General features: G+C 64.0%; 1 protein-coding gene and 1 pseudogene across 1 annotated transcript; both read left to right on the top strand.

The window, feature by feature from the left end:
- The first annotated feature begins 1902 nt into the window (after positions 1-1902).
- On the top strand, positions 1903-3561 carry LOC147649758 (protein capicua homolog pseudogene; annotated as a pseudogene).
- Positions 3562-3569: 8 nt separating this feature from the next.
- Positions 3570-16510, top strand: LOC147649757 (protein capicua homolog). The gene is made up of 6 exons (XM_086858301.1): positions 3570-3859; positions 11300-11449; positions 11533-11743; positions 12373-12493; positions 13655-13837; positions 16029-16510. The coding sequence occupies exons 1-6, from the start codon at positions 3841-3843 to the stop codon at positions 16248-16250; spliced, it is 906 nt and encodes a 301-aa protein (XP_086714427.1). The 5' UTR covers positions 3570-3840; the 3' UTR covers positions 16251-16510.
- The last annotated feature ends 338 nt before the right edge of the window (positions 16511-16848 follow it).

The raw sequence follows: 16848 nt of genomic DNA, 5'->3' as shown, positions 1-16848 counted from the left end.
GGGCGGGGTGGGCGTGGCCTGCGGGCCGGCGCGGCCGCTGATTGGCCGCTGCCGGCGGCGGCTCCGCTGTTGCTGAGGGGAAGCGCGAGGGGCCGGACGGGGCCGGAGGCGCCGGGAGCGGCCGCCGGGTGAGCTCATCAATATGCTAATGACATGCTAATGAGATGCCAACCGCATGCAAAAATTTACCCTCCCTCCCCCCCCCTCCCCCCTCCCCGCTTGCCGCGCTCCGGAGTGGGGGGGGAGGGGGGGGTGCGGCCGCCCCCTCCCCCCCTTCCCCCCTCAGAGCCGGACGGGCGGGGGGGGGTGGGGGGGCAGCTGGGGGCGGGGCCGCGCGGGGCACGCCGGGAATCGGAGTCCGGGCGGACTCGGCTTCCCGTGGGGTCCCGCGCGCCGCGGGGCACGCTGGGAGTTGTAGGCCGCGGGCCTGAGGGGGGGGCGCGATCCCGGCGTGCACCGCGCGGCCCCGCCCCCCTTCTCACCCCCCCCTCCAAGGTAAACAACCCCGGACTCTGCCCAGGCCACGCCCCCCCGGCGCTTCCCATTGGTTACTGTACTCCCGGCCCCGCCCCCGGCGCACCGCCATTGGTCACTGTCAGCGGGGAGGGGGCGGGACGCCGGCGAAGCGCGGCGCTGATTGGGCGAGGCGCCCGTCAGTCAGGCGGTTGTGGGCGCTGATTGGCCGCGGCCGCGGCTGCTCCCGGTTCATTCACCATTTTGTCGGCCGGAGTAAAAAGGGGCTCCCGCGGGCCCGGCGGCCGCGGGGGGGGCGCAGGTACCGGGGGTGGGGGGGGGGGTGGTCCCGGGGGGGTCGCAGAGACCCCCGGGGGGGGCAGCGAGGGGGAGGGGGCGCGGGGGGAGGGGCCCCGTGACGTGTCACCCCCGGGGAGTTCTCCCCTCCCCCCCTCCTTGGGGTGCCCTCCCCCCCCCCAAAGTTTCAGGGGGTGCCCCAGGCCTTGTGGGGGAGGGGTTGGGGGTGACCCCCTCCCCCCGGCGGGGCGGGACCCCCCCGAAGTGTCACTCACGCCTCGCCCCGCCCCCCCCGGGGGTGTCACCAGGAGGACACGGGGGGGGGGGGGTGCGCGCCACCCCTCCCCCACCCCCCCCAATTTTGGGGTGCGCGACCCCTCCCCCCTCCCCCCTTACTTTTTTGGGGGGTGTCACCCCGGTGGGGGAGGGGAGGATTAGGGTTGGACACCCTCCCCTCCCCCACCAGGGTCCCCCTTTAAACCCGGGGTGATTTTTGGGGGGGAGGGGGGTCTCCCCCCGCTGACCCCTCCCCCCCCCCCTCCCCTGTCCCCGCAGGACCCCACGGCGCCCGCCCCGGGGGGAGGACGATGAAGCCGGCGAGGAAGGCCGGAGGCTCCTCCTCTTCCTCCTCCTCCTCCTCCTCCTCCTCCTCAGGACCCCGCTCCGGGCTCCCCCCCACCCCGAGCCGCCCCCGCCCCCCCAAACCCCGCGACCACCACCACGACAGCAGCGGCCAGCCCCCTCCCCCCCCCGCCGCCGCCCCCTCCCCCCTCGGCGACCCCTCCCCACCCCCCGCCCCCCCCTCCTCGCCCCCCGAGGACCCCCCCCCGCCCAGCCGCAAGACCACCACCTTCAAATCCCGCGCCCCCCGCAAGAAACCCCCCCCGGCCGCCGGCGAGCCCGGAGACCCCGCGGGCGACCCCCACCCCGGGGGAGACCACCCCCATTTGAGCGGGGACCCCCACCCCGGGGGAGACCACCCCTATTTGGGGGGTGAACCCCACTTAGGGGGAGACCCCCACTTGGGGGGAGACCCCAGTTTAGGGGGAAACCCCAGTTTAGGGGGAGACCCCCACTTAGGGGGAGACCCCCATTTAGGGGGAGACCCCCACTTAGGGGGAGACCCCCATTTAGGGGGAGACCCCCATTTAGGGGGAGACCCCCCCGGCAGCGGCTGCTCCAGCACGGACACAGCGAGCGAGCACTCAGCGGACGAAGGAGGAGGAGGAGGAGGAGGAGGAGGAGGAGGAGGAGGAGGATTGGGGGGATCGGGAGCGGGCGCTTTTGGGGGTCTCAGCCCCTCATCCCCCGCCATCAGGAGACCCCTCCCCAGCCCTGGAAGCGGCGTTCCGGCGGCTCCGCTGCCAGCGCGTCCTGGCCCGGCGGGACGGCGTTTTCCCGCCCGGCCGTGCTCAAGCAGCTCCGCCGGGGCCAGGAGCTGGGCGTGCAATTCACCGGCGACCGCGGGCTCACCTTCCTGGAGGGGGGCTTCCTCGGCGACCCCCCGGCCGTGGTGTTGGACTGCACGCCCCCCGCGGGGGCGCTGGGGGTGGGCACGGCGGTGTGCGCCCGCCTGGACCCGGCCGAGACCCTCTACCGGCCGGGCACGGTGGTGGAGGTGAGCGCCAAGCCCCCCTCCTACCGGGTGCGCTTCGCCCCTCCGCCCCCCGCGCCCCCCGTCTGGGTGCCCCGCTCGGGCTTGAGGCTGCTGAGACCCCCCTGGCCGCCGGGAGACCCCGGCCCGCCTGCGGAGGAGGAAGAGGAGGAGGAGGGGGAGGAAGGCTCGGCGCGGCAAGCGGAGGACGCCGAGGTCTCCAAGCTGAGCGCGCCCCCTCCTCCTCCTCCTCCTCCTCCTCCTCCTCCTCCTCCTCCTCCTCCGCGAGCCTCGGGGGCTCAGCCCCCCCCCGCCGCCTCCAGCGCCCCGCAAAGCGCCGGGACCCCCCAGGCCAAGTACAAGAAGGGGGACGTGGTTTGCACCCCCAACGGGATCCGCAAGAAGTTCAACGGCAAGCAGTGGCGGCGGCTGTGCTCGCGGGACGGCTGCACCAAGGAGTCGCAGCGCCGCGGCTTCTGCTCCCGCCACCTCTCCATGCGCACCAAGGAGCTGGAGGGGCTCCCCGAGCCCCGCCCGGCGCCCCCAGCCGGGGGGGCAGCGCCGATTTCGAGTGGGGCGAGGAAACCTCCCGGGAGAGCGAGGGCGAGCCGCGGGCACGCCTGCCCGGAGCCGTGGCGGTTCCGCCCAACCCGGACCTGTCCCGGTTCGAGTTCGACGAGTGCGAGGCCGCCGTGATGTTGGTGTCGCTGGGCAGCTCCCGCTCGGGCACGCCGAGTTTTTCCCCGGCTTCCACCCAGTCGCCCTTCTCGCCCGCCCCGTCGCCCTCGCCCTCGCCGCTTTTCGGCTTCCGCCCGGCCAATTTCAGCCCGGTCAGCGCCTCCCCCCGCGCCCGCGGCCGGCACCTCAGCTCCGGGACCCCCCGACCGGGCGAGGGGCTCAGCCCCCCTCCCCCGCCCCCTCCTCCTCCTCCTCCCCCTCCTCCTCCCCCCCCTCCCCCGCGACCCCGGCCGCCCTCGGGGGTCCCTCCGGGGGTCTTCCAGCCCTCCCTGAGCTTCTCGGTGCCGCTGAGCCCCGGGAAGCGCAAGGCGGAGCTGGGGGAGCCGCAGGACGGGGCGGCGGGGGGCTCGGCGGGGGGCGGGGGGGTGTTCCGAGCCCTCTCGCCGCTCTTCGCCCCCCGTTCCCCCGCGGGGCTGACGGCCGACCCCCGGCCCCGGAGCCCGCAGGGTGCCGCCGGGTCCCCCGGGGGTCGCCGGTGATCGTTCGGAACCCCGAGGTTCCCCTCCCCGAGCCCCCCCGCCCCCGCCCGCTGCTGCCCCCTCCCCAAAAAGCCGCCCTGGCCGCCCCCGTGCCCATCAACGCCGGGCGGCTGCGGGCCCCGGGGCGACCCCCGGGGACCCCCGAGCGGGGAGGCCCCGGAGCCGCTTTCGGGGGGCCCCCCTGCAGCCGGTGGCCTTCCACCCCTCCCCGCCGCGCTGCTGCCGCTGCTCGTGCCCGGAGACTACGGGACCCCCCCGGCCCCCCGCAAGGAGATCGTCATGGGCAGGCCCGGAACAGGTAGGTGTGACGTCACAGCGGAGGTGGTGGGCGGGGGGGCGGTGACGTCAGAGCGGAGGTGGTGGGTGGGGGCGGTGACGTCAGAGGTGAGGAGTGAGGGATGGAGGGAAGCGTGATGTCATGGGTGAGGGGGGTGGTGACGTCAGAGCAGAGGGGTGTGGGGGGCGGTGACGTCAGAGGTGAGGAGTGGGGGATGGAGGGAAGTGTGATGTCACGGGTGAGGGGACGGTGACGTCAGACCAGAGGTGATGGGTGGGGCGGTGACGTCAGAGGTGAGGAGTGAGGGATGGAGGGAAGTGTGATGTCACGGGTGAGGGGCGGTGATGTCAGAGCGGAGGTGGTGGGTGGGGGCGGTGACGTCAGAGGTGAGGAGTGAGGGATGGAGGAAGCGTGATGTCACGGGTGAGGGGCGGTGACGTCACAGCAGAGGTGGTGGGGTGGGGCGGTGACGTCAGAGTGGAGGGTGGGGGGGGATGGAGGGAAGTGTGATGTCACGGGTGAGGGGCGGTGATGTCAGAGCGGAGGGTGGGGCGGTGACGTCAGAGCGGAGGTGGTGGGTGGGGGCGGTGACGTCAGAGGTGAGGCGTGAGGGATGGAGGGAAGCGTGATGTCACGGGGCGAGGGGGCAGTGACGTCAGAGCGGAGGTGATGGGCGGGGCAGTGACGTCAGAGCAGAGGGGTGCTGGATGGAGGGAAGCGTGATGTCATGGATGAGGCGGCGGTGACGTCAGAGCGGAGGTGATGGGTGGGGCGGTGACGTCAGAGGTGAGGAGTGGGGGATGGAGGGAAGTGTGATGTCACGGGTGAGGAGGCGGTGACGTCAGAGCGAGGTGGATGGAGGGAAGCGTGATGTCACGGGTGAGGGGACGGTGACGTCAGAGCGGAGGGGTGAGGGGGGGGAGGGGAGTTTCGCCGCGCGGTGACGGCGTCAGGGCGGTGTCGGCTTTTTTTTCCCGCGGTGACGTCACGGCGCGCGGGCGGTTGCGGCGCGGTGACGTCAGAGCCGCGCCGAGGCGGCGGCGGTGGAGTGCGAAGCCGCGGCGGGGAATGCTTCGTGATGACGTCACGGTGACGTCAGAGCCGCTTAAAGGGCTGTGTCGGGCTGCTTCGTGATGACGTCACGGTGACGTCAGAGCCGCTTAGAGGGGCTGTGTCGGGATGCTGTCAGCGCGCCGCGGTTGACGTCACAGTTACTTCACTGAGAACAGTGCCACAGGGCAGGCGTCGCGGGTGACGTCGCGGTGACGTCCCGCCGACGCCGCGGCGGGACGCGGGCTTTTTTTTTTTTTTTTTTTTTTTTTTTTTTTGCCGCGCTGACGTCACTCCGCCTCCCCGTGACGTCACGGCTTCCCCCGTTCTCTGGGCCGGGCTCGGGGAGGGCGCTCGGAGGGGGCGTGGCCTCTCCCGCAGCTGCGCGCGCACCCCGCCGGCGGGGAGGCGGGGGCGGGGGCGCCCTCATTTGCATACGCGCGGCCGGCGCCCAATGGGCGCGCGGCGCGGGGGCGGGAAGCCCCCTCTCATTTGCATACGCGCGTCGGCCGAGGCGGGGGAGGGGGGGGGGGGAAAAGAAAAAGGGGGGGGGGGGAATGAGGGGAGTGGGCGGAGGGGGGAGCGCCCTCATTTGCATACGCGCGCGCCTCGGCCAATGGGCGCCGCGGGGAGCGGCGCGCGCGGCCGGCGCCGGCCAATGGGAGCGCGGCGGGGCTCGGTTGTGTGGGGGGGGGGGAAGGGGGGGCGGAGCTCGCGCGTGCGCGGCGGGAGCGGCGTGAGGCGGGAGGGGAGGGGGGAAGGGGGGGGCGGCGCGCGCCCGTTCCCCTGCGCGCGGCGGGCGCGGGCGGCGGCCCCGGACCGGGACCCCTCCCCCCCTCCCCTCCCCCCTTTTTCCCCCCGGGGTTTTTTTTTTTTTATTATTATTTTTTACTTTTTTTTATTTTAAACACCGGGGGAAGACCCCCCCCCCCACCCCCACCCCCTCCATCCCACCCCCATCACACACACACACTCACACACACACAGACACACACACAGAGAGAGAGAGAGAGAGAGAAACCGAACCCGGACCGGCACCGGGAATCCTTCCCCTTTCCCCCCCCCCCCCTCCTCCCTTCCCTCCCCTTTCCCCCCCCCCCCCCCTCCCCTTTCCCTTTCCCTCCTCCCTTTCGCCGAGCGGCCCCGCCATGTCCTCCTCCTCCACCGCCCTGCCCCCGGCCGCGGCCCCGCGCAGAGGCCTCGGCATGTTCGGTCAGTGCGGAGGGTGGAACGGGGTGGGGGGGGGGGTTCGGGGGGCTTGTGTGTGTGTGGGGGGGGGGGGAGAGGATTTGGGGCGTCCCGGGGGTCTCCGGGGTGGGTGGGTGGGGAGGGGGGGGTGGGAGCTCTGAGGGGGTTTTGTGGAGCGGGAAAGGGGGGGCGGGAATGGCGGGGTGGTTGTGAGGGGATGGATGGAGGGGGGGGGGGTTCGTGAGGGGGTTCGGGGTTCGTGAGGGGATTCGGGGTTCGTGAGGGGATTCGGGGTCCATGAAGGGGATTTGGGATGGGGTTGGTGGGATCCCTGAGGGGATTCGCGGTTCGTGAGGGGATTCGCGGTTCGTGAGGGGATTTGGGGGGGGTTTGGGGAGGGGTTGGTGGGATCTGTGAGGGGATTCGGGATCTGTGAGGGGGTTCGGGATCTGTGAGGGGATTTGGGGTCCATGAGGGGATTCGGGGAGGGATTGGTGGGATCCGTGAGGGGATTTGGGGTCCGTGAGGGGATTTGGGGTCCGTGAGGGGATTTGGGATCCGTGGGGGGATTTGGGGTCCGTGAGGGGATTCGGGGTCCATGACGAGATTTGGGATCTGTGAGGGGGTTCGGGGTCCGTGAGGGGATTTGGGGTCCATGAAGGGATTTGGGGTCTGTGAGGAGATTTGGGGTCCATGAGGAGATTTAGGGATCGTGAGGGGATTCGCGGTCCATGAGGGGATTCGGGGTTCCTGAGGGGATTCGGGGTCCATGAAGGGGATTTGGGATGGGCTTGGTGGGATCCGTGAGGTGACTCGCGGTTCGTGAGGGGATTTGGGATCCGTGAGGTGATTTGGGGTCCATGAGGGGATTCGGGGTCCATGAGGGGATTCGGGGAGGGGTTGGTGGGATCCGTGAGGGGATTTGGGATCCGTGGGGGGATTTGGGGTCCATGAGGGGTTTTGGGGAGGGGTTGGTGGGGTTCGTGAGGTGATTTGGGATCCCTGAGGGGATTTGGGGTCCATGACGAGATTTGGGATCTGTGAGGGGATTCGGGGTCCGTGAGGGGATTTGGGATGGGGTTGGTGGGCTTGGTGGGATCCATGAGGGATTCGGGGTCCATGACGAGATTTGGGATCCCTGAGGGGATTTGGGGTCCATGAAGGGGATTTGGGATGGGGTTGGTGGAATCCGTGAGGGGACTCGCGGTTCGTGAGGGGATTTGGGGTTCGTGAGGGGATTTGGGGGGGTTTGGGGAGGGGTTGGTGGGATCCCTGAGGAGATTTGGGATCGGTGAGGGGATTCGGGGTTCGTGAGGGGATTCGCGGTCCATAAGGGTATTTGGGGGGGTTTTGGGGAGGGATTGGTGGGATCCGTGAGGGGATTTGGGATCCCTGAGGGGATTTGGGGTCCATGAAGGGGATTTGGGGTCTGTGAGGAGATTCGGGGTCCGTGAGGAGATTTAGGGATCGTGAGGGGATTCGGGGAGAGATTGGTGGGATCCGTGGGGGGATTTGGGATCCTTGAGGAGATTTGGGGTCCATGAGGGGATTCGGGGTCCATGAAGGGGATTTGGGATGGGCTTGGTGGGATCCATGAGGGGACTCGCGGTTCGTGAGGGGATTCGGGATCCGTGAGGGGATTCGGGGAGGGATTGGTGGGATCCCTGAGGGGATTTGGGATCCGTGAGGGGATTTGGGATCCCTGAGGGGATTCGGGGTTCGTGAGGGGATTCGCGGTCCATAAGGGTATTTGGGGGGGTTTTGGGGAGGGATTGGTGGGATCCCTGAGGGGATTTGGGATCCGTGGGGGGATTTGGGATCCGTGAGGGTATTTGGGGTCCATGAGGGGTTTGGGGAGGGGTTGGTGGGATCCCTGAGGGGATTTGGGGTCCATGAAGGGATTTGGGGTCTGTGAGGAGATTTGGGGTCCATGAGGAGATTTAGGGATCGTGAGGGGATTCGGGGTCCCTGAGGGGATTTGGGGTCCATGAGGGATCCCTGAGGGGATCTGGGGGTTCCTGAAGGGATTTGGGGGTCCCGAGGGGTTCCTGAGGGGATCTGGAGGTCCCTGAGGGGATTTGGGGGTCCCTGAGGGGATTTGGGGGTCCCTGAGGGGTCCCTGAGGGGATTTGGGGGTCCCTGAGGGGTCCCTGAGGGGATTTGGGGGTCCCTGAGGGGATTTGGGGGTCCCTGAGGGGATTTGGGGGTCCCTGAGGGGTCTCTGAAGGGATCTGGAGGTCCCTGAGGGGATTTGGGGGTCCCTGAGGGGATTTGGGGGTCCCTGAGGGGATTTGGGGGTCCCTGAGGGGTCCCTGAGGGGATTTTGGGGTTCCTGATGCGATTTCAGAGCTTTTGTGTGGAAATGTTCAGATTTGTGAAGAGGTTTTGGGGTTCTGAGGAGATTTTGGAGGTTTTCTGTGGAGGTTCGGGGTCTTTTTGAGGAGATTTTTGGGTTTCTGATGTGATTTTGGATTTTTTTTTGAGGAGATTTGGGGTTCCTGATGCGATTTCGAATCTTTTGTGAAGAAATTTTGGGGTTTCTGAGGAGATTTGGAGGGTTCTGAGGTGATTTTGGAGGTTTTGTGAGGAAATGTTGATGTTTGTGAAGAGATTTTGGGGTTCCTGATGCGATTTCGGAGCTTTTGTGAGGAAATGTTTGGATTTGGGAAGAGATTTTGGGGTTTCTGAGGAGATTTTTGATGTTTTGTGAGTTAATGTTGGTTTTTGTGAGGGGATTTTGGGGTTTCTGAGGAGATTTTTGAGGTTCTGTGAGGAAATTTTGGGTTTTGTGAAGAGAATTTGGGGTTTCTTGAATTGATTTTGGATTTTTTTTGAGGAGATTTTGGGGTTTCTGAATTGATTTCGGAACTTTTGTGTGGAAATGTTTGGATTTGGGAAGAGATTTTGGGGTTTCTGAGGTGATTTTAGAGGTTCTGTGAGGAAATTTTGGGGTTTGTGAAGAGATTTTGAGGTTTTTGAGGTGATTCTGGAGCTTTTTTGAGGAGGTTTGGGGTCTTTTTGCGGAGATTTTGGGGTTCCTGATGCGATTTCGGAGTTTTTGTGAAGAAATGTTTGGGTTTGTGAGGAGATTTTGGGGATTCTGAATTAATTTTGGATTTTTTGAGGCGATTTGGGCTCTTTGTGAGGAGATTTGGGGTTCCTGATGCGATTTCGAAGCTTTTGTGAGGAAATTTTGGGGTTTGTGAGGGGATTTGGGGGTTCTGAGTTGATTTTGGAGCTTTTTTGAGGCGATTTTGGGGTTTTTGAGAAGATTTGGGGGTTCTGATGCGATTCTGGAGCTTTTTTGAGGCGATTTTGGGGTTCTGAGATGATTTTTGGGGGTTCTGTGAGAAAATGTTGGTTTTTCTGAAGTGATTTTGGGGTTCTGAGGTGGTTTTTGAATTTTTTTGAGGAGATTTTGGGGGTCCTTAGGTGATTTTTGGGGTTCTCAGGTGATTTTTGGGGTCCTTAGGTGATTTTTGGGGTTCTCAGGTGATTTTTGGGGTTCTGAGCTGATTTTTGGGGTCCTTAGGTGATTTTTGGGGGTTCTCAGGTGATTTTTGGGGGTTCTCAGGTGATTTTTGGGGTTCTCAGGTGATTTTTGGGGGTCCTGAGGTGATTTTTGGGGTTCTCAGGTGATTTTTGGGGGTTCTCAGGTGATTTTTGGGGGTCCTGAGGTGATTTTTGGGGTTCTCAGCTGATTTTTGGGGGTTCTCAGGTGATTTGGGGGGGTGGGGGGGTCCCACAGGTGAGGAGGGGGCTCAGGTCACACCTGTGGGGACAATCCTGACCTCACCTGTCCCCATTGCACACCTGTGTGACGTCACCTGTCCACGTGACACACCTGTGTGACGTCACCTGTCCATGTGACACACCTGTGTGACGTCACCTGTCCACGTGACACACCTGTGTGACATCACCTGTCCACGTGACACACCTGTGTGACATCACCTGTCCATGTGACACACCTGTGTGACATCACCTGTCCCCGTGACACACCTGTATGACGTCACCACCCCTTATTGCACACCTGTGTGACCTCACCTGTCCATGTGACACACCTGTGTGACCTCACCTGTCCGTGTGACACACCTGTGTGACCTCACCTGTCCCCGTGACACACCTGTGTGACGTCACCTGTCCATATGACACACCTGTGTGACATCACCTGTCCCCGTGACACATCTGTGTGACCTCACCTGTCCATGTGACACACCTGTGTGATGTCACCTGTCCATGTGACACACCTGTGTGACATCACCTGTCCATGTGACACACCTGTGTGACATCACCTGTCCATGTGACACACCTGTGTGATGTCACCTGTCCCTGTGACACACCTGTGTGACATCACCTGTCCCCATTGCACACCTGTGTGACATCACCTGTCCATGTGACACACCTGTGTGACCTCACCTGTCCCCGTGACACACCTGTATGACGTCACCTGTCCCCGTGACACACCTGTGTGACGTCACCACCCCTTATTGCACACCTGTGTGACGTCACCTGTCCCAGTGACACACCTGTGTGACGTCACCTGTCCCTGTGACACACCTGTGTGACGTCACCACCCCTTATTGCACACCTGTGTGACGTCACCTGTCCCTGTGACACACCTGTGTGACGTCACCACCCCTTATTGCATACCTGTGTGACCTCACCTATCCATGTGACACACCTGTGTGACCTCACCTGTCCCCATTGCACACCTGTGTGACATCACCTGTCCGTGTGACACACCTGTGTGACATCACCTGTCCGTGTGACACACCTGTGTGACATCACCTGTCCACGTGACACACCTGTGTGACCTCACCTGTCCATGTGACACACCTGTGTGACCTCACCTGTCCCCGTGACACACCTGTGTGACCTCACCTGTCCCCGTGACACACCTGTGTGATGTCACCTGTCCCTGTGACACACCTGTGTGACATCACCTGTCCACGTGACACACCTGTGTGACGTCACCACCCCTCATTACCCACCTGTGTGACATCACCTGTCCCTGTGACTCACCTGTATGACATCACCTGACCACGTGACTCACCTGTATGACATCACCACCCCCCATTCCCCACCTGTGTGACTCCCCCCCGGTGCCCCCTCCCCCCATGACCCCGCCCCCCATGGCCCCTCCCCTTATAACCCCGCCCCCCCATTGAGGCCCCGCCCCCTCGGCCGGGCCTCACCCCCCTCCCCTCCCCTCCCCCCGGGCAGTGTGGACCAACGTGGAGCCGCGCTCGGTGCCGGTGTTCCCGTGGCACTCGCTGGTGCCGTTCCTGGCGCCCAGCCAGCCCGACGCGTCCCCGCAGCCGCCGGCCGGCCTCCAGCCCGTCTGCCACGCCCCGGCCACCGCGCCCAGCAAAGGTCAGCCCCGCCCCCCGCGCCCCGCCCGCGCCCCGCCCCCCGCGCCCTCGCTGACCGCTGCCCCCTCCCCTCCCCCCGCCCAGAGCCCCCCGAGTCGGCCGCGGTGGCCCCCGAGCCCGGGGGGCCCGGCCAGGAGCCCGGGCGATGCGGGGGGGCCACCAGGCCGCCCAGCCCCCCGCCCGCCGCGCCCCCGGCCCCGCCCCCCGCCGCCGCGGCCACGCCCGGAGAGGAGGAGACGCAGGGGGGAGGGGCAGCGCGGCCGGACAGCGAGACGGAGAGTGACCACGACGACGCGTGAGTGGCCCGAGGGGTGACCGCGGTGTGGGGCCCAGTCTGTGTGACCCCTGAGTGACCCCTGAGTGACCCCTGAGTGACCTTCAGTGACCCTGAGTGACCCCTGAGTGACCTTGAGTGACCCCTGAGTGACCCCTGAGTGACCCCTGAGTGACCCCTGAGTGACACTGAGTGACCCCCGAGTGACCCTGAGTGACCCCTGAGTGACCCCTGAGTGACCCTGAGTGACCCCTGAGTGACCCTGAGTGACCTCTGAGTGACCCTGAGTGACCCCTGAATGACCCCTGAGTGACCCCTGACCCCTGAGTGACCCCTGAGTGACCCCTGAGTGACCCTGAGTGACCCCTGACCCCTGAGTGACCCCTGAGTGACCCCTGACCCCTGAGTGACCCCTGAGTGACCCTGAGTGACCCCTGAGCGACCCCTGAGTGACCCTGAGTGACCTCTGAGTGACCCTGAGTGACCCTGAGTGACCCCTGAGTGACCCTGAGCGACCCCTGAGTGACCCCTGACCCCTGAGTGACCCCTGAGTGACCCCAATGACCCCTGTGTCACCTTGTGTGACCCCCCCCGAGTGACCCCTCCCCCATGACGTCATGGCCCCGCCCCCCCTTGGCCCCGCCCCCCAGGTTCCTGTCGTCCATCGTGGCTCCGGAGCTGCCGCTGCCGCTGGGCCCCGGAAAGCGCCGGACGCAGTCGCTGAGCGCCCTGCCCAAGGACGGGGACAAGGACGGGCGCAGCCCCAGCAAGGTGGGCACCGAAATCACCCCAAATCACCCCAAAATCCTGCCCCAAATCCGCCTGAAATCACCCCAAAATCCTGCCCAAAATCAACCCAAAATCCTGCCCCAAAATCCTGCCCAAGGACGGGGACAAGGACGGGCGCAGCCCCAGCAAGGTGGGCACTGAAATCACCCCAAATCACCCCAAAATCCACCTGAAATCACCCCAAAATCCTGCCCAAAATCCTGCCCAAAATCCACTCAAAATCCTGCCCAAAATCACCCCAAAATCCTGCCCCAAATCCGCCTGAAATCACCCCAAAATCCTGCTCAAAATCCCGCTCCGAATCCACCCAAAAGCACCCCAAATCACCCCAAAAATCCTGCCCAAAATCCTGCCCCAAATCCGCCTGAAATCACCCCAAAATCCTGCCCAAGGACGGGGACAAGGACGGGCGCAGCCCCAGCAAGGTGGGCACCCAAATCACCCCAAATCACCCCAAAATCCGCCTGAAATCACCCCAAAATCCTGCCCAAAATCGCCCCAAAATCCACCTGAAATCACCCCAAAATCCTGCCCAAAATCCGCCTGAAATCACCCCAAAATCCTGCCCAAAATCACCCCAAAATCCACCTGAAATCACCCCAAAATCCTGCCCAAAATCCCGCTCCGAAATCACCCAAAATCACCCCAAAATCCACCTGAAATCCCCCAAATTCCACCCCAAATCCCGCCCTTTGTGGGTGTGGCCGCCTCTTCCTGGGCGTGTCCATCTGACCACACCCCTGGGTGTGTCCACTGAGCCCCTTGGCCACACCCACTGACCACACCCACTGACCACACCCACTGCCCCCACCCGCTGTGTCCCGCTCTGACCCCGCCCCCTGACTCCACCCCCTGTGGGCGTGTCCCGCTCTGACCACGCCCCCGCAGCGGGAGAAGGACCACATCCATCAGCCCATGATCCCCTCCCACTGACCCCACCCCTTTGTGGGTGTGTCCCTGGCCACGCCCACCTCTGACCACGCCCCTCGCAGCGGGAGAAGGACCACATCCATCATCCCATGATCCCCCCCACTGACCCCACCCCTCTAATCCCACACCCACTGACTCCACCCCTTTGTGGGTGTGTCCCTGCCTGACCCCGCCCCCCTGTGGGCGTGTCCCGCTCTGACCACGCCCCCGCAGCGGGAGAAGGACCACATCCGGCGGCCCATGAACGCCTTCATGATCTTCAGCAAGCGGCACCGGGCCCTGGTTCACCAGCGCCACCCGAACCAGGACAACAGAACCGTCAGCAAGATCCTGGGGGAGTGGTGGTACGCGCTGGGACCCCGGGAAAAGCAGCAGTACCACGACCTGGCCTTCCAGGTGAGCACAGGTACACACAGGTACACCCAGGTACCCCCAGGTGAGCACAGGTACCCTCAGGTGGGGTCACAGGTGGGGTTTGGTACGCCCTGGGGCCGCGGGAGAAACAGCAGTACCATGATCTGGCCTTCCAGGTGAGCACAGGTGGGCACAGGTACCCCCAGGTGAGCACAGGTGGGGTCTGAGGGGGTCACAGGTACCCTCAGATGAGCACAGGTGAGCACAGGTGGGGTCCCAGGTGGGGTTTGGTACGCCCTGGGGCCCCGGGAGAAACAGCAGTACCACGACCTGGCCTTCCAGGTGAGCACAGGTGGGGTCACAGGTGAGCACAGGTACCCCCAGGTACCCCCAGGTGAGCACAGGTGGGGTCACAGGTACACCCAGGTGGGGTTTGGTACGCGCTGGGGCCACGGGAAAAGCAGCAGTACCACGACCTGGCCTTCCAGGTGAGCACAGGTGGGCACAGGTGGGGTCCCAGGTGGGGTTTGGTACGCGCTGGGGCCACGGGAAAAGCAGCAGTACCACGACCTGGCCTTCCAGGTGAGCACAGGTGGGCACAGGTACACCCAGGTGAGCACAGGTGGGGTCACAGGTACCCCCAGGTGGGGTTTGGTACGCGCTGGGGCCCCGGGAAAAGCAGCAGTATCACGACCTGGCCTTACAGGTGAGCACAGGTACACACAGGTGAGCACAGGTACACACAGGTACCCCCAGGTGAGCACAGGTGGGGTCACAGGTACACCCAGGTACCCCCAGGTACACCCAGGTGAGCACAGGTGGGGTCACAGGGGTCCCAGGTGGGGTTTGGTACGCGCTGGGACCGCGGGAGAAACAGCAGTACCATGATCTGCCCTTCCAGGTGAGCACAGGTGGGCACAGGTGAGCACAGGTGGGCACAGGTACACCCAGGTGAGCATAGGTGGGGTCACAGGTGAGCATAGGTACCCTCAGGTGAGCACAGGTACCCCCAGGTGAGCACAGGTGGGGTCCCATGTGGGGTTTGGTACGCGCTGGGGCCCCGGGAGAAACAGCAGTACCACGACCTGGCCTTCCAGGTGAGCACAGGTACACCCAGGTGAGCACAGGTACACCCAGGTGAGCACAGGTGGGGTCACAGGGACCCACAGGTGAGCACAGGTGGGCACAGGTACCCCCAGGTGGGGTCACAGGTACCCTCAGGTGGGGTCACAGGTACCCCCAGGTGGGGTCACAGGTACACCCAGGTACCCCCAGGTACACCCAGGTGAGCACAGGTGGGGTCCCAGGGGTCCCAGGTGGGGTTTGGTACGCCCTGGGGCCACGGGAAAAGCAGCAGTACCACGACCTGGCCTTCCAGGTGAGCACAGGTGGGCACAGGTACCCCCAGGTGAGTTTTTGGGGGTCCCAGGTGAGGTTTGAGGGGTCCCCAGGTGAGGTTTGGGGGTCCCAGGTGACTTTTTGGGGGTCCCAGGTGAATTTTGGGTACCCCCAGGTGAGGTTTGGGGTCCCCAGGTGAGGTTTGGGTGTCCCAGGTGAGTTTTGGGGGTCCCAGGTGAGGTTTGAGGGTCCCAGGTGAGTTTTGGGGTGTCCCAGGTGAGGTTTGAGGGTCCCAGGTGAGTTTTGGGGTGTCCCAGGTGAGGTTTGAGGGGTCTCAGGTGAGGTTTGGGGGTCCCAGGTGAATTTTGGGGGTCCCAGGTGACTTTTTGGGTACCCCCAGGTGAATTTTGGGGGTCCCAGGTGAGTTTTGGGTGTCCCAGGTGAATTTTGGGGTGTCCCAGGTGAATTTTGGGGGTCCCAGGTGAGGTTTGGGTACCCCCAGGTGAATTTGGGGGTCCCAGGTGAGTTTTGGGGTGTCCCAGGTGAATTTTGGGTATCCCCAGGTGAGTTTTGGGGGTCCCAGGTGAGTTTTTGGGGGTCCCAGGTGAGGTTTGGGTACCCCCAGGTGAATTTTGGGGGTCCCAGGTGAGGTTTGGGGTTCCCAGGTGAGTTTTGGGTGTCCCAGGTGAATTTTGGGGGTCCCAGGTGAGTTTCTGGGGAGCTTTGGGGAATCCCGCCTGGGCGGGGGGGGGGGGGTGAAATTTGGGTTAAATTCGGGATAATTCGGGACTCCCAGCAGGGGGGGGGCCGGAATTGGGGTGGGGGTCCCGGGGGTGGGGGGGCGGGGTCCGGGGGGGGTCGGGGGCGGGGTCTGAGCCTCGGCCCCTCCCCCCAGGTGAAGGAGGCTCATTTCAAAGCCCACCCGGACTGGAAGTGGTGCAACAAAGACCGGAAGAAATCCAGCTCGGAGGGGGGGAGGGGCCCGGGGGGGGTCCCCAAGGAGCCCCGCGAGCGCAGCGCCTCCGAGAGCGGCCCCCCCGCCCCCCCGGCAGGTCTGGCACCCCCAGAGACCCCCCAGAATAACCCCAAAAACAACCTTAAAGCACGCCCAAAATAACCTCCAAAACAACCCCAAAACAACCCCAAAACATCCCCAAAACACCCCCAAAAATCCCAAAAAAATCCCCAAAAAATCACCAAAACACCCCCAAAAAATCACCCAAACACCCCCAAAAAATCCCCCCAAAAAATCCCAAAAAATCACCCAAACACCCCCAAAACACCCCCAAAAAAAATCCCAAAACATCCCCAAAACACGCCCAAAATAACCCCCAAAACACCCCCAAAAAATCACCAAAACACCCCCAAAAAATCCCCCCAAAAAATCACCAAAAACACTCCAGAATAACCCCCCAAAAAATCACCAAAAACACTCCAGAATAACCCCAAAAACAACCCCAAAACACGCCCAAAAAAACCCCAAAATAACCCCAAAAACACCCCCAAAAAATCACCAAAATAAGCCCCAAAGACACCCCAAAATAACCCCAAAACAACCCCAAAACACGCCCAAAACACCCCCCAAAACACCCCCAAAAAATCCCCAAAAAATCCAAAAAAAATCCCCAAAGACACCCCAGAATAACCCCAAAAAACACCCCCAAAAAATCACCAAAAACACGCCCAAAATAACCCCCAAAACACCCCCAAAAAAT

The sequence above is a fragment of the Cyanistes caeruleus genome, chromosome 20 (assembly GCF_971803275.1).
Source record: "Cyanistes caeruleus chromosome 20, bCyaCae1.hap1.1, whole genome shotgun sequence".
Lineage (NCBI taxonomy): Eukaryota > Metazoa > Chordata > Aves > Passeriformes > Paridae > Cyanistes > Cyanistes caeruleus.
This window is presented reverse-complemented; position numbering and strand designations above follow the sequence as displayed.

Excerpts from the sequence above, each read along its gene's own strand:
- LOC147649757 (XM_086858301.1), top strand. Across the intron at positions 11,744-12,372 it reads GAGAGTGACCACGACGACGC|GTTCCTGTCGTCCATCGTGG; the intron begins GTGAGTGGCCCG and ends CCCGCCCCCCAG. Across the intron at positions 13,838-16,028 it reads ACCACGACCTGGCCTTCCAG|GTGAAGGAGGCTCATTTCAA; the intron begins GTGAGCACAGGT and ends CCCTCCCCCCAG.